The following is a 14,742-nucleotide window of genomic DNA, read 5'->3' on the forward strand; positions in this document are numbered from 1 at the left end:
GCGCGTAGTCAGATCTTCCAAGGAGAACGCACACTCGTGCACACACCACACGCCTGTTTTTAAATGAACACGTGTTAAGAAGGAAGAATCTGGAACCCAAGACGCTGGGTGCTGCTGGCATTTGGCACCTTGCAGCCTCCTCAGCCTCTTTGTGCCTCCACTTCTCAGAACCAGGGCTGTGACTGCCCAGCCAGCCCTGCTCCCTCGGGCGGAAGGGGCTGCGGGTCCGTGAGGGTCCCCGGCTGCCCTCACCAGCTCTGTGGTGTCCGTCCGCTTCCCGGCACCTCGCCAGCCTCCTGCCCCTGCAGCCATGCCCTGCCTGGCTAGTATTGCCCACTCAGGCCCAGGGCCACAGCTGAACTGGGGACACCCCTGCCAACTGCCGCTCCACAGGGGCACGTGTGGCGTTGCTGGGACCCCGTCACCCTTCGAGCTGGGTACAGACAGCGGCGACGGGAGGACCAGTCCCTTCTGCCTCCCTCAGTGCTCTGGGCTGGGGCCTGAGTTAGCTGCTGTAACTGACAAACGGACCTTCTTCACCTGTATTTACTCACCTGACTTAGGTTTTGTCAGTTTAAGAATTGCTACTTGTCTGGAGTCTCCATTCTCTTTCTCTGCCCTCGCGTCCCGATACCGGGAAGGCCCTTCCTCACTTTCTCCACGAATCTTCAGTCTGACAGTTGGGTACTCGTCTCCCCCACGGAACATCTCTGAACGTCTCCAAGCCCCGCAGAAGACCCACCCCTCCCTTGAGCCTGAGAGCCGAGACTACGCACCGAAGCATCCGGGTTACCTCGAACAAGCAGGCCAAGGCCTGTCCCGCCCTCTAGATCCTTCGGTGCGTCGAGGGCAGGCGATGAGACCACGGGAGCAAGGAGGGAGCGCGGGCCAGGCCCTCCCCGAGCCCCAGAGACGGGCGGGGCAGGCTGGTGTCGCCGCCCCAGGTGGAGTGACTCACGGGGACACCTGCTCTTCCCGGACCGGCTGCTCCAAAGGGTACAAAGCGCTTATCAGCCTGTCTCTAGCTCAGGGTGTCCTGCAGCCGCGAGCCATCGCCAACAGCCAAACGGATCTGCTGCTGCCAGGGTGAAACAGTTTCCAAAGTGCTCACACAGAAGAGAACACACCTGAGGAAGTCCTCAAAGGAAACGTCCTGTGCAGAAAGCTGATGGAAGGGCCAGAGGAAACGAGAGAGAAACCCCTCAGAGTCCTGCTGAATGAGAAAGAACAGACTTCAGGGAACTCGGGGCCTCGTTTTTCCCCACTGCCGAGGCACTATTTCGGCATCTTTTTACGACTCACAGACATCTTTTCCTGCCCTCAAGAAAATATTCCTTTATTCCTCCCAAATATCTGCGAGCCAGGAAGCAGCCATCCCCGCACACCAACCCCAGCGCCAGCGGACAGCCTCACCTCACACCCTCGCAGCCCCTCGAAGCCTGAAAGACCCCACCGTCCACTCGGGACGCAGACGTGCCGCGGCTGCCACGCCCTGGAGCCCAGACCCGGAAAGCCCTCAGCAAACAGACACGAATGTCACCTCTTCTCCGGGGTCCTTGCTTCCTGCCCCTGCCGCACCTCGGAGGTCAGGACAGGAAGGACCCTGGGCGGGAGCCGCCCACGACCATCTTTCCACTCAGTCCTGCAATAAGGACCCCAAGGCCACCGTGGCACTGAAGCCCCAGCATCTGGGGCCGTCAGAACCAGCAGCTGGTGACTGAGCAGCCCCTCCCTGAAAAGCCACTGTCCACCGCCACCACGACGTCTCCCTCTGAAGGGCCCAGAAGGCCCCAGTTCATCTCTTCCCCTCCGCCACCACCCGCGCCGGCTCCCTGGCTTGCACGCGCGTTGGGCACTCACCGCCGCAGCCCTCCCAGGGCGGGACCCGCCCTCTCTCTCCCAGAGGGACCCTACGCAGCCACACGCGAGCAAAGCCAGAGACCCTGGAGGAGCATCTACAGCGTGTTTTTGCCACCATAATTACAACTCGCCAGAATCCGGAAGGGGCCTTTTCACCCCCTTCCACCATTCCTGGCCCCAGCTCCCGAATCAGTCAACACGTCCAGCCTCCTGCCAATTCAGCTCAACAAACGTCTATTTGCAGAGAAACCTAAGCCGGCTGCTTCTGGTCCACTTCCCTGTAACTCGGCACAGACCGTTTGTGTGCAGCGGAGAGAAGCATCCTGAGGCCTGCCCCCACTGACCCAGGAAGTCCCCAGGTGCCAGCGCTAAGTGGCACTCAGACCCAGGGAGGCCCCTGGGCAGGCGTGGCTCCTGCAGACACGAGGGGATCCGTCCTTCCTCCCGACGTCCAGCCATCTGGGCGGCAGTACCAGGTCTTCTCGGGCACGGCGGGAGTGACAGCGCTAGTGACGGCTGGGCCCTGTGCACAGCAAAGCTGCAGTTCAGATGTTTATTGTATGTGTCTGGCTTTCACACGGAATTTGCAACCTGCCCGTTACCAGTGTTTACCTTGGTAGAAATTCACGGGAAATCTTAGTCTGAACAGGCCCAGGGTTTATTTTACTGCCAGATAAACAACTTTCTTTGATAAATCATCCGTGTGACAGTGTTCCTGAAAGACTAAACAAAGATTTCAACCACAATCTATAGGCCTCTGAGAAGCCTTCCAAAGCTAATGCAGGTTTAATTGGCTGCTCTAAGCAGGTCGAGGCAGGGCAAGGGGCTGACATTTCTTTGGCCATTTGTTCTCTCTTTTTAAAAAAATGCAGATTGGAGCTTCTGGCTCATTTCTGCAAAACTGCATGAAACTGACCAATATTGAAATGCTCATTTGCTTCTGAACACAGCCTATTTTTCTGGTTAAAGTGAATAACACAAGAGCTGTTGGAAAAAATTAAAAAAGGGAAAACTGCCCTGGAGGTATTGCATGAGAAAAAGGAGGGCAGAGGGACGCACAATGATGCAAAAGGGCTTTACAGTCTCTCCTAAACAGACCCCGATAAATTATGATAGAATGTATTAGGTATGAAATTTCTTAAAAACACACAAATGAAAGCTTCATTGTGGGCATGGCCCGGAACTAGCGTATGCTCTGTCCAATTTTTCAAATTCTGTTGTCATAATTGTCTGAAGGCTTCCAGTTTTAGTGCCTTAAGGGTGTCATCTAACTAAAACCTGGATCCACTAACTTTTAGCATATATAGGGGTTTGGGATGTTTTGTTTGTTTTTGTTATTGTTAACTACAGCACCTTGAAGCTGCATAAAGCTTTTACGGTTTTTCCAAATGGGCTTTTAAAGAGGCTTTTTTAGTTTAATCCTCTGTTAACCAGAGAACATTCCATTCCACTTCCTAATTTTTTTTTTGCCCAACAAGCTGATTTCATTAGTGCTAGAATTCTCCTTGCTAGACTAATTTCCACCCTGAAACAATTCTTTCCAATAGGTAGAGATAATAATTATTATCAATTGGACACCCAACATATTCCAGAAACTGTACATGCCTGATTAATTCAATTCTCCCCATTACACAGTAATGTAGGAATTGCCATCCATATTTTGCAAATGAAGAGACAGGCTCAGGGACGTTAAGAGACTTTCTCATGGTTGCTCAGCTTGCAAGGTTAGGATTTAATCCAAGTCTGTCTGGCCTAAAGCCTATGTTCTTTCTACTCTGCTACACTGCCTGCTTTTCTCAGCCACTGCTGAGCTCCTGCCGTGTGCTGGGCACAGAAATCAGTCCATTTAAATTCTGCAAACTGATAGCAAAGGAGCACCCAGTGCCCCCTGCCCAGGGAGCAACCCAGACCCTCCTGGCAGGGTGGGAACGAGACGGGCATGAGAGCACAGGAAGGAGGGAGTGTTTGCAGTGGGACTGGCTGGTGGGGAGGAAAGCCTGCAGGGACCCAGGCAGAGGGGCCTTGGGCAAGCGCACGCCTATCTCCTTCGTCTGTCTCCTTCTCTTCAATCTGCAAGACGAGGGCAGGGGCTAGCTGACCTCGGAGGTCGAACGCAACTCAGCAGATCTTTACAGGGACGGAGAGGTGCAGTGCCCGCCTCGGCAGCACGTATCCTAAAAAGAACAATACAGAGACTAGCACGGTCCCTGGCAAGGTACTTAACCTGGACTATTGTGTATTTCAAAGTAACTAGAAGAGTAGATTTGGAATGTTCCCAACTCAAAGAAATGATCAATGTTTGAGGTGATGGATACCCCAATGACCCAGCTTTGATCATTACACATTATATGCTTGTATCAAAATACCACAAGGACCCCATAAATACGTAACACTATTATGTATCCATACAGTTTTTTTAACATGGTAAGGATGAGCAACATAGCACCCACGACATGAGGGGAGCTCCTTCATCCCAACCCGGTCCTGACTCTCTCTCTATCCACCTACCCCTGGAAAAGCCTCAGAAAATAAAGGCAAAGGCAAATCCTGTCCTCCACTTGCCTTCTCCATGCGAGTTTACACACATATCCAACGACGAGGACGTGGCGCTTGGTACGTACGCCACACTCTAAAGGACCAATACTGGACGGTGCCACTTCTACAAGGAACCTAGAGTCAAATCCACAGAGATGGAGCGGGGAGGAGGCTGCCGGGGCGGGAGCAGGGGGACCTGGTGAGCGAGCGGTTAATGGGGACGGAGTTTCAGTTTGGATGATGAAAACTCCAGAGACGGATGACGGTGGCAGCTGCACAACAGTGTGAATGTACTTCATGGTGGAGACTGAATGCTCGAAAATGGCCAATATGGTCAATATTATGTTACGTATATGTCACCACAATAAAAACAAGAAAAAGCTAAGGGGGGCCAGACAATGGGGTGGGGACACTTACAGCCAGACACGCACAGAGTTGTACGGCGCAGGGCACTTCAAAGGACGCCTGGGCCGTAACCATGACGAGGGAGGAGTCACGTGTCAGTCAATCCTGCACCTGGGGTGCCGCACCTGACCCCAGCACGCGGCAAAGCTGGGAAGCGCCGAGAAGAGAACCAGGTTCAGGAAAGATTTCAATACATACGCCCAGAGTAGAAGACACGAGCGCATCTGAGATCATGCGCATCTCTCTGGCAAAAGCCGCGAAGGCGGCCTCGTCTGCCCAGGACAGATGGCGGGCGCTGCGTCCGTGCCTGGAAAGAGCACACGCAGCTGCGCAGCAGGCCTCACCTCATAGGCTCCTTGCACCGCGGGAAACTGAGGCCCGGGAGGTTCAGAGACTTGCCCGATGCTGCGGCGCCCAGTTCCTCCCCCATGTCTTGGATTTTACTCTGACTGAACGCTCTTTCCAGACATTAGGGCTTGTTTTTTAACGTGCACACATATGCAGTCACCCGAAACAGGGCATGCAGTTTTCCTCGAACTTTTCCTGCAGCAGCGCAGCAGGCAAACGTGCTCCAGCAAAGCTCACAGCGCTCACGCGCACGGGCGAAGCCGGAGGCGGCAGCCGGGGCGGAGATGGCCGGGGCGGGGATCTCTGCGATTGTGGATCAGGTCCTCACGCCCCGGGAGAAACCAACCTGAAGGGAAGACCCTGTGGGCCCCGGCCTGCCGACAGCGAGGTCACCAGCGGGGCAGCTCGCAACCCTGTCCTGCCTGGTCAACAGGCAAGAGCAGCACCCTGCTTTCATCGAGCAGGAAAGCAGAGCGGGAACAAAGAGCCACGAGAGGCACCCCGCGGAAGCCCGGCAGGCGGCCAGCTGCCATGCCGAACAGGGCACGTCACACCGTCTAACCCAGGGCTGCCGCGTCTGCAGCTTGATCCAGGCAGACCCAGCGCGTTCCTGAGCATCAGCACACAGGCCTGTCCGCTGGTATGTTTCCCTGTTTGGGGGAAACGTGCTCTGAACTGAGGGGAGCCAAGGCAGGGGTGGTGAGGTCAGCGGCCAAGCAGCCCTGCCGGCAGGTGAGCGTGCACTGTGCGGCAGCCGGGAAAGGCCTGGCCGCTCCCAGACCCGGGAAGCTGCAGGAGTCCACGTGGCGCAGGCAGAAGAGAGCATGCGTGCCGGCCCCGAGGAATGCGCCCCTTGTTCCTCGAGCTTCCAGTAACCTGATGTCTTCCCACCGGGGATGTCAGGGCCACTTAATGCAAAGCTTGATCCCTGGAGGAGGGAGTCAAGCATTCTTTTTCTTCTCTGCCGTGTGTCAGCTCGCATTGTTGCGTCTTTGTTTCCTAACCGAATCCCCTCAGCGTGGCCGACCGCCTCGCGCACTTGAAGTGAACTGAACTAGGAAACAAGTTTCTCAACAAGGCTGCATTCTCCAGGGTGCTGAGAAGGGCAGGGCTAAGCTCAGCCCCCGCAGAGAGCGAGCGAGAGAAAATCCTATGCATTGTTTTATAAGGCCCCCCGCCCCCAGATCAAAGGAGGCTGGCACACACTGACTCACAGTGGGGAGGGCGGCGCCTCGTGGCACAGCCCAGCGGCGGTTCATCGTCTCTCAAGTGAGGAAGGCAGAGGGTAGAGAGTAAGAGGACTCCGGTTGGGAAAGCCAGGTTCCCTCTTTATCAAAGAAGAGGGCTGGAGGGGGTGACCTCTGGGGTCCAGGAGGAATGCAAAAGTCCTACGAACCTATGAAGCAGAAAATAATCCCAGGGCTGAGGAACACAACCCCAACAGCTAATCACTCAGATTCACCACAACCCGACTGGCTATTAACGTAAGACCCCCATGCCCCTCCCTCCAGTACGCAGCAGGCTAGTGGCCGGCTCGGTGGGCACCCGCTGCAGTGGGGAAGGGTGCCCGTCCCAGGTGAGTTACCCGAGGGCCCTCCAGACCCTTGCGCTGCACCACAAGGCCAGCCTTGCCACATTCGAATTCTTCCAGCCCACGTCTGGGGAATGTCTCTGGCTTAACTTGGTGCCACAGAGCCCCCAGGTACCAGGATTCTGGTGGGCAGCTGTGAGAGCAGGGAGGCGACTTCATGACAACGTCGAGTTGGTGAGTTCCAGACAAACACGCTGAGCGCAAAGACGCGGACCCAGTTCTCACAGCTCCCGACACCAGCTTCCACCTCGTGTTCCCGCAGCCTCTTCTGCAGCGTGGGAACTATAAAACGGTTCCAGATTCTCTAGGAAATCACTGATCAGTGTTTGGTCAGGACTAAAATTTTTTTCATTAAATTTCAGTTTATTCTAGGTAGGGTTTTTTTTATTTTTTTTTTGGACTGCGGCGTCTAGCGCGGCACTGTGTACTCGAATGCTGAGTGAACGCATGTGTGAGCCAACACGTGATCACACACTCGGATCCTGAGCTCCTCACAGGAGTCCTCACCTGCCAGGCCCCTCTGCACACTCAGCTCTGGGGGCTCCCACCACTCTTCCCACAGGAGCCAAGCCTGATCAGCCCATCTGAACACAAACCACCAGCCCATCCACGGTCTTTAAGAGTTTACTCTAACAGGACTCCCTGGACGTGCTTCTCGACATGCGCGCTGTGATCTACAGCATCAGCAGAGGATCAAGGAAGTCAAAGAGCAGCTTCTTCGTTACCCGCAAAGCTGCTTCGGGGTCTCAGCCACATCTGAGTGGGCTCTTCCTGCCCTGGTCGTGCGGCAAAAGGCTCCTTGTCAGCATTTCTCAGAGATTTTATTTTCGTCCTTGTTCCCTCTGCATCCGTAATGCACGTAGGGAAGGAACGTCCACCCTCCACCCGATTTGAGGGTGACAAGCTCGTTGCAGAACCCGCTTGGGGCTGTGTATCCACAGACGTCACAACAGCAGAACGCAAAGGCTTAGCCCCCCCTGTGGCAGCCCCGACCCCCATGAAACAAGAGTGTTAACATCGAGAAGCAGGTGTCGCTGCCGTTCGAGGGAAGGGTGAGCAGAGCCTGCAGACATCGCTGCACGTGCCTGCTACGATTTTATTTGAGTTCATTTACAATGCTGACAGGAAAAGGGTGTGACTCCAACACACGCAGCTAAATGTCCATACACCAAATTTTTCACAGAGGTGCCATCTGAGAGCATTATCTTCCGGAATTTACTCTAATGTGATTCCCTGGACTTGATAACACAGCAGGGGCCAACTTCTCAGAGGAGGAGGAGGCAGGCAGGGGTGCCCAATGTTGAAAAAGCCACAAAACTCAGCCGCTCGCAAGAGGCAAAGGGCCTGGATTCTCCAACTTCCCTGTCTCTCACTCTTGCTTTTTTTTACAACACACAAGTATTGAACTTATTCAGGGCGAGAGTTCAACCCTAAACCTGCATCCACAGAGCTCAGAAAACGTTGTACGCACAGGCAGTAACCACTGATACATTCGGGTCAGTGTAGGCAAGCTCTGCACACTGCTGGTCCCCAGAACACAGCGACCTTCCCCGCACGTGCGCGGAGGACACGCACATGCTCCAGCTCAGTCCTGGCAGCCGTCTGCACCCAGCTGCCATCTTCGTCCACAATTACAAACACCCTGGGAACGTACCTGGCATAACGTCCGAGTCCCTCCGACACGCGTGAGCTCCCACACGTGTGTGCAGCTCGCTCGCACACGCCCTTACCCGGCACATGACCTTCGCACGGACTTTATCACGTTGCGTCAACGAGAACATGGACTGGGGTGCCTCCGAATGGACACGAAGACTCACGTTACCTACCTTTATGCTTTTCCCGGTAAGATTCTGTAAGAAATCCAATCTCAGGGACACCATGCAGGAATTACGAGAAACACATTGCTCAGCGGTAGGCTGATCCTGTCCTTCTGAAAACCAGGCCTGAGACAGACCCCAGGGACCTTTCAGGGATGTCCCTCATCATCTGGCCCACACAGACCTGAATTCCAAACACCTGGGGAGTCTCTCCTCTGGGCAAAGTAAACGCAAGGGCCTCCTGCAAGAGCCGATTGGATTCAGAATTCTCTGTTCACAGAGAGTGACTTGGGAAGAAGAGAGAAAACCCACACTCTTGTAGGGATGTCAATTTTCTTTGCCTGGAAGAACGTAATTGGGAACCCTCCTCTATATCCCCTAAGTGTTGAAATCCCCCCTCCCTGGAAATGTATCCCGTTTGTGTGCCGCTCACATTGTGGGCAGGGCCGTGCTGACACCTAGGGGTGGATACAAAAGGGCCCGTCTGGAGACAGCCCAGCTGGAACAGGTGGGGGCTGTAAGCTGCTGCCCCCCAGCCCCTCCACCTATCCCCATCACTGCCCTCCTCTGCCAGAGAAGGTCCAGTGACCCCTCACACGGAAGAGCAGAGGCAAAGTCTAACGTTCATAAAAACTGGCCAGTCCCCGCCCTGCCTAGTCTTCCACCTGCCTGAGAACAGCAGCCACTTGGAGGGGACGGGGACAGAGAGCACAAAGCTCCAACAGGACGCGCCAGGCTCCGCTCACGGGGGACAGAAACCAGGAGATGCCAAACCTCCCCAAGGCCGCCAGGGACACCTTCTTACCAAACTCGCTGGCACAGAGATGCTCAATTATGGCCTCAGATTTCAACTCGTTGTCACATGGAGGACACACCGTTGTGCCTGGGAAGAAAACAGGGAGAAACAGAAGCCACGAGTTACGGTTGTGGGATGGAGACCAACCCCTGGGGAAGCGATCAGCCCTGCCACCAGGCTGAAGGTGGTTAAGGGCTTCTGGAATTTCTGAAGGGAGCTCTGAGAATCAAAAGTAGGGGCCTTGAGCCCAGGATCTAACGCCATAAACAGGCGTGTGGTTTCTTGAAACACTCTGGCCAGAGCTGTTGAATATGACACTATTTAAACCAGCACAGTCGGACACCGGTGAGGGCAGGTCCTGTGAATTATGACTTGTGGGTGTTGTGGGTTCCTGGAAAACACTGGCTCATAAACCCAAAAGGACACATTCCAGTTGTGTGTGTCCTGTCCTCTCTCCTCTCTTCTTCCAATACGCCCCTCTGGTTCCTGCCCCTCCACTCCCAAACTCCCGAGACAGCTGACCAATCTGACCAGCTCCCCAGGAGCAGGAGAAGGAGACTCAGCCAGACCCACACGCTCCAGCCCCAGGGCCCTGACCGCCCGCTCCAGCTGCAGCAGGAGTTCCTGCCCGAGCAGCCGGTGGGGGTGGGGCACTGCCCAGAGCTGCCAAATGGGAGGACAGGGCTGGACCTGGACGGGGAGGCCCTTCGGAGGCCCTTCACGGTGGCTGTGAGGCGCTCTGAAGCGCAGGTGTGCGGGCAGGCGGGCATGTCCTGGGAGGCAGCTACGCCCCAGGGGAGGAGACCTCCTAGGCCCAGGCAGAGCCAAGATGCTGCTGACGCTGGAGGATCACACGGCAAAGGGCCGGGTACAGCGGGATCCTCCCGGAGTGGCTTACCATCATCATCGTGTCACCCTCCTCATCTATCAAACAGCTGGAGTGTATCAACCACAGGACCACATTCTGGGGGCACCCCATCCCTGACACAGCTCAGGAGGCCAAGCCAGGCTGGAAAGCAAGAGCGCAGGAGAGTCACCCCAAGGGCGATGGAAGACCAGGTGGGGTCTGGTGTCTTCCTTCTCTCCGGAGTGGCTTCTGCGGCAGCAAGTCCACCCCTCTGGCCCCCGATGGGTCAGACAGTGGAATGGGCAAAGCCTCTAGGTAGAGGAGGAGGAGGGAGCTGCAACAGCCCCCAGGTCAACGCTGCCCTCAGGACACAGCTGACCCCACAGGGCCCAGCAGAGACCACACCCTTGGTGTTCACGGACAGACGCCTCTCCCACCTGCCCTCTGCACCCAGCACCAAACACTTTTCGGATTCTCAGGGCAGCAAGAACCACACTCCAAGAAGAAAGTGACGTGACTGTCCTCAGTCCAAATGTTGGAAATTTGCTTCGCACTCCAAACTTGAGACTGAGTTCTGGAAGTAGGGTTTCTGACAAAGGAAAAAACTTACCCAGAATTTTGCATTATGGTTCTTGCTTCCATGTGTGAAAAAAAGGGAGAGGAAGTCCCTCAATATGGAAATGACTATGTCACCTACACCAGGAGAATAAACTGTGCTTTTGGATGTCCCTTGTTTAAGTTATTAAAAGAAAAAAAAAGGCAGAAGTTATCACGTTGCAAGGTTCTGCAAATACAATCTTGACCAAACAAGAAGCAAGGTCTGGGGCTGGGCAATCAGCATTTGAAGGCCCCGTCATTCCCTCCAGGCACTCAGAGTTGCCCTGATCTGGTGGTAGCCTCGGCTCTGCACCCCACGGGGCATTGTCCTTAGTCCCATCAATTACATTTGGACCTTGGTGCCCCTCAGAGTGAGAAGAGCTCATTGGGGCAGGCGCTGGATGTTTTCAACATGGCCTTCCCCCATCTCGACTTTTCTTATGGCTGGCCCTAGAGCAGCCCGGTCCCAGGAGAGGAGGAGGAATGTGTAACGCAGCCTTAATCTGCGCCTCCACGGTGTGTCCTGCGGCCCCGCGGCTGCCTCTGCACCAGAAATCCACCCAGCCGTCCATCTGAGAAGAACTAAATCACTGTTCTAAAGTGTGTTTAAAATAACGTTTAAAGCAAATGAACAAAAAACTAAAAGGTTCTGTATCTTATAACAGTTAAGGAGGAGTAGAGGAAGGAGACTAACTCTGGAATCAGGATTACCTGAATTTTTTAAAAATCAATGCACACACATAACCTCTCCCTCCCTCCCGCCCTTCCTCCCTTTCTCTCTCTCTCTCTCTCACACACACACACACACACACACACACACACACACACGCCATCTTCCCTGCCCAGCCCCTTGAGAGACCAAGAAGGGACCCTAAGGAAGGCTCCCTGGGAAGTGAGGGCACCGTGGCCTCGGCAACCCGTGACCAACACAGCCAGGCCGATTTAACGCATAACGTGCTAAACAACAACAAAACAAAACTAATGCGCTCACACAACGTGAATCACTAAAACCTGGCAGAAAAGGGGAACAACAATTCATCAGCCTGGGAGTTTACAGGTCTAATGGACGTGCAGATTTAGAAATAGCTTTCCCAGAAAAAGAACAGTTCCCTCTTCCATAACAGCAGCTGCTGTGGCTCAGGCACCAGCCTTTGGAGGGAAATGCCTTTGACACATTTCTTATTATCAGGTTCACCCTTCATAACACATGGCCCCCGAAGACCAGCACCCCAAGACTGTATATGCCCACAAATGTGTCAGAAACCAGCCTAAAGTATGCAAAAATATAACTTTGCTTTGAAAATTCAGTTTTAATTCTAAAGAATAAAAAACAAATGCATAAAAGAGTAGTGCGTGTGTACTTATTCTCATCCAAAAGTACCAGTTCTTCCCCCAGAGCCACAAAGTTCTGAGGACCAGTAGTTTGGTCTGTGCTGACCTGGCCCCTACACACACACACACACACACACACACACACACACACACAGCCCCCCAGCTCCACACGCAGTGCCCGGCCTGGGAGGAAGTCACATGGGCTCCCTCAGGCCAGGGACTGCAGTCCTGGGGAGGAACGTGTGCTCTCTCAGAACAGAGCCCCTGATCCAAATCGCCGCGGGGAGGACTGGTCCCAAGTCCCACTGCTAAATGGCCCGCTCACTGTTTTTCTCTCTTCATGCACTAAAGGCCGGGTCTGGGGGAGACCTGAGCACTCCTGGGACGGAGAGAGAGGAGGATCGTAGAAAGCCCGACTGGGGAGGGCACAGGCAAGTGGAACAGCAGCCAAGGCGCAGAGGTGTCAGGAAGACAGCAATTGTGGGGCTGCCCCCACCCACCGCTGCCTTGTGGGGCTGGAGTAGGGGATCCTTTCCCCTGGTGAGCAGGAACCCATCCAGTCCCCCATCTTCCCCTCAGACTGCAGCCACCGTCCCGCAGCTCCTCCCCCAAAATCTCCACTTCGTGTCCACAGACTGTCCTAGAAAGAGACCATCAGTGGCCGTCGGGAATGGACTCGCGCTCAGCCGAGCAGAGCTGGGCACAGCCTCTCGGAACAGGGCTGGCTAACGTCCCAGCTGGCTGAGGAAGGGGAGAAGCCTGCGGGCTGCAGGGGGTGGGTGCACACCCACATGCACGAAGTGCTCTGTTTGCTCGGTAACTGCTCAGCTCTTGCTCTGAAACAGCTGCATGTCCTCACAAAGTTAGCCCTAAGAGCAGAGGTGCCCAGACCTCGCCACTGCCGCTGCCTCTCCCACCCAGCCCGGGGAGCCATGCCATCCAACGCCAGTCGCTTTGACCATCTCCTCCCTCCCTAGAATAAGCAAGAGCGTTCAAAATTTGGGGTGTCCCTTTTCCCACACTTACCCCCAAATCTCACTTTGGGGGAGCCAGGTGACTGCATACCTCTCTTTTTAGAATCAATAATAGAGGTTAAAGACACTTTGAGGACAGCCAAGAGCACAAGCAGCCGTTCTCCCCACCCCTCCTCAAAGGCCCCCAGGAAGCCCCCCTGTGCTAAGCGCACCTGGGGTGTGGCTCCCGACACAGATCCTCTCCCGCCTGTGAGCCCAAAATCTGCTTCCCACGAATTCTGGGTTGAATTCACTCCTGTGCAAGTCAGGCCACCAGCTGGGGTTTTCGGTTTTTGTTTCTTGCCTCTCCGGGATTATTTTTTTCTTCCCACTCAAGAATTTCCCTTTAAATAGATGGGGGTTCAGAGAGGATCCTCGGGCCGGTCCCCCAGGCCGCTGGGAAAGTCCCCAGTTCGCAGAGTTGAACTCCCGGGAGGAGAAGAACAATGAGCTAATTACATTTTTATCTTTCTAATCACCTGAGGGTTCGTGTGAATGAGCGAAGCAGCGGGGGACGCCGGCGTGAGAAGAGACTTTCCACTCCGGAGCCCCGGCGGGGAGAAACTGAAACCCCCACCGTTTCTAAACTTTTTCTCAGCCAGTTCGGCAGCAGTCCTGGGGCTACTTGGCTCAATGACTAGCCAAGGAAAAGGGTTTTTTAAAAAAAATTTTTTAAGAAGTCTTCATCGAACGTAGGAAAATAAACCAAGCTGAGCCGAACACTCCTCGGCCTTTCTGGGCTTCTCTACACTTTGGGGCTTCGGTTTCTTCCTGCTGGAGGGTCCCGCGTCGCGCGCGACAGGCTCCCGCGCGGACTCAGCGCCCTCCCCGCGGAGCAGCGCTGCGCCCGGGTCGGAGCCGAGGCTTTGTTCGGTGCCGAGGCAGCGAGGCCGGGCCGGGCCGGGCGGGCGCTGAGCCGCACCTCGGACTCCAGGCGCTTCGCAGACTCGCCCAGGCTGCGCGCGGCGGCTGCGGGCAGCCCGTCCGGCCTCGCCGCAGCCCGCGGTCCCGCGGACGGAGGGGGCCTTACCTGGGGGCTTGGAGGCTTCGGTGGCATTGGGCGGGGTCATGGCGATGCAGACGTCCCCCTCGGGGAACTTGTCGCACTTGAGCATCTCCGGCCAGTAGAAGCCGAAGAACTGCATGACGGGCTCGCACGAGTCGCGCACGGCCTCGCAGAGCCAGCGGCACGGGTAGATGGGCCGGTCGAGGCAGACGGGCGCGAAGAGCGAGCAGAGGAAGACCTGCGTGCCCATGTGGCAGTTCTTGTTGAGCAGGGGCACCCAGCTGCTGGCCTGCTGCTTCACCTCGGCCATGGTCTCGTGCTCCAGCAGGTTGGGCAGCACCATCCTCTTGTAGCCCACGTTGTGGCACAGCCGCAGGTCCGCGGGGATGTCCACGCACTGCGGCGGCTTGGCGTAGAAGCGGCCGCTCGGGTACGAGCCGACGTCCGACTGGAAGCTCACGTAGTCGTACTCGCTGGCCGAGCCCGCGGCCAGGAGCGCGGCCGCCAGCGCCAGCAGCACGCCCGGGCCGGCCCAGCGGCGGCCCCCCGCGCCGCGCCCGCGGCCCATGCCGGCTCTGCGCGCTGGCTCCTCCAC

The 14,742-nt window shown here is 55.7% G+C and overlaps 1 protein-coding gene across 1 annotated transcript in view; it reads right to left on the reverse strand.

The window, feature by feature from the left end:
• SFRP1 (secreted frizzled-related protein 1) overlaps positions 1-14,730 on the reverse strand; it is a 36,352-nt gene extending 21,622 nt beyond the window's left edge. Inside the window, exons 1-2 of the mRNA XM_012655971.1 lie at positions 14,172-14,730; positions 9,362-9,439 (exon numbers count right to left, since the gene is read on the reverse strand). Coding sequence (XP_012511425.1) covers positions 9,362-9,439; positions 14,172-14,715 — 622 coding nt within the window. The 5' untranslated portion in view covers positions 14,716-14,730. The remainder of the gene's footprint in view (positions 1-9,361; positions 9,440-14,171) is intronic.
• Between the last annotated feature and the right edge of the window lie 12 nt (positions 14,731-14,742).

The sequence above is a fragment of the Propithecus coquereli genome, unplaced genomic scaffold (genome assembly GCF_000956105.1).
Source record: "Propithecus coquereli isolate 6110/MARCELLA unplaced genomic scaffold, Pcoq_1.0 Scaffold496, whole genome shotgun sequence".
In the NCBI taxonomy this organism is placed as follows: domain Eukaryota; kingdom Metazoa; phylum Chordata; class Mammalia; order Primates; family Indriidae; genus Propithecus; species Propithecus coquereli.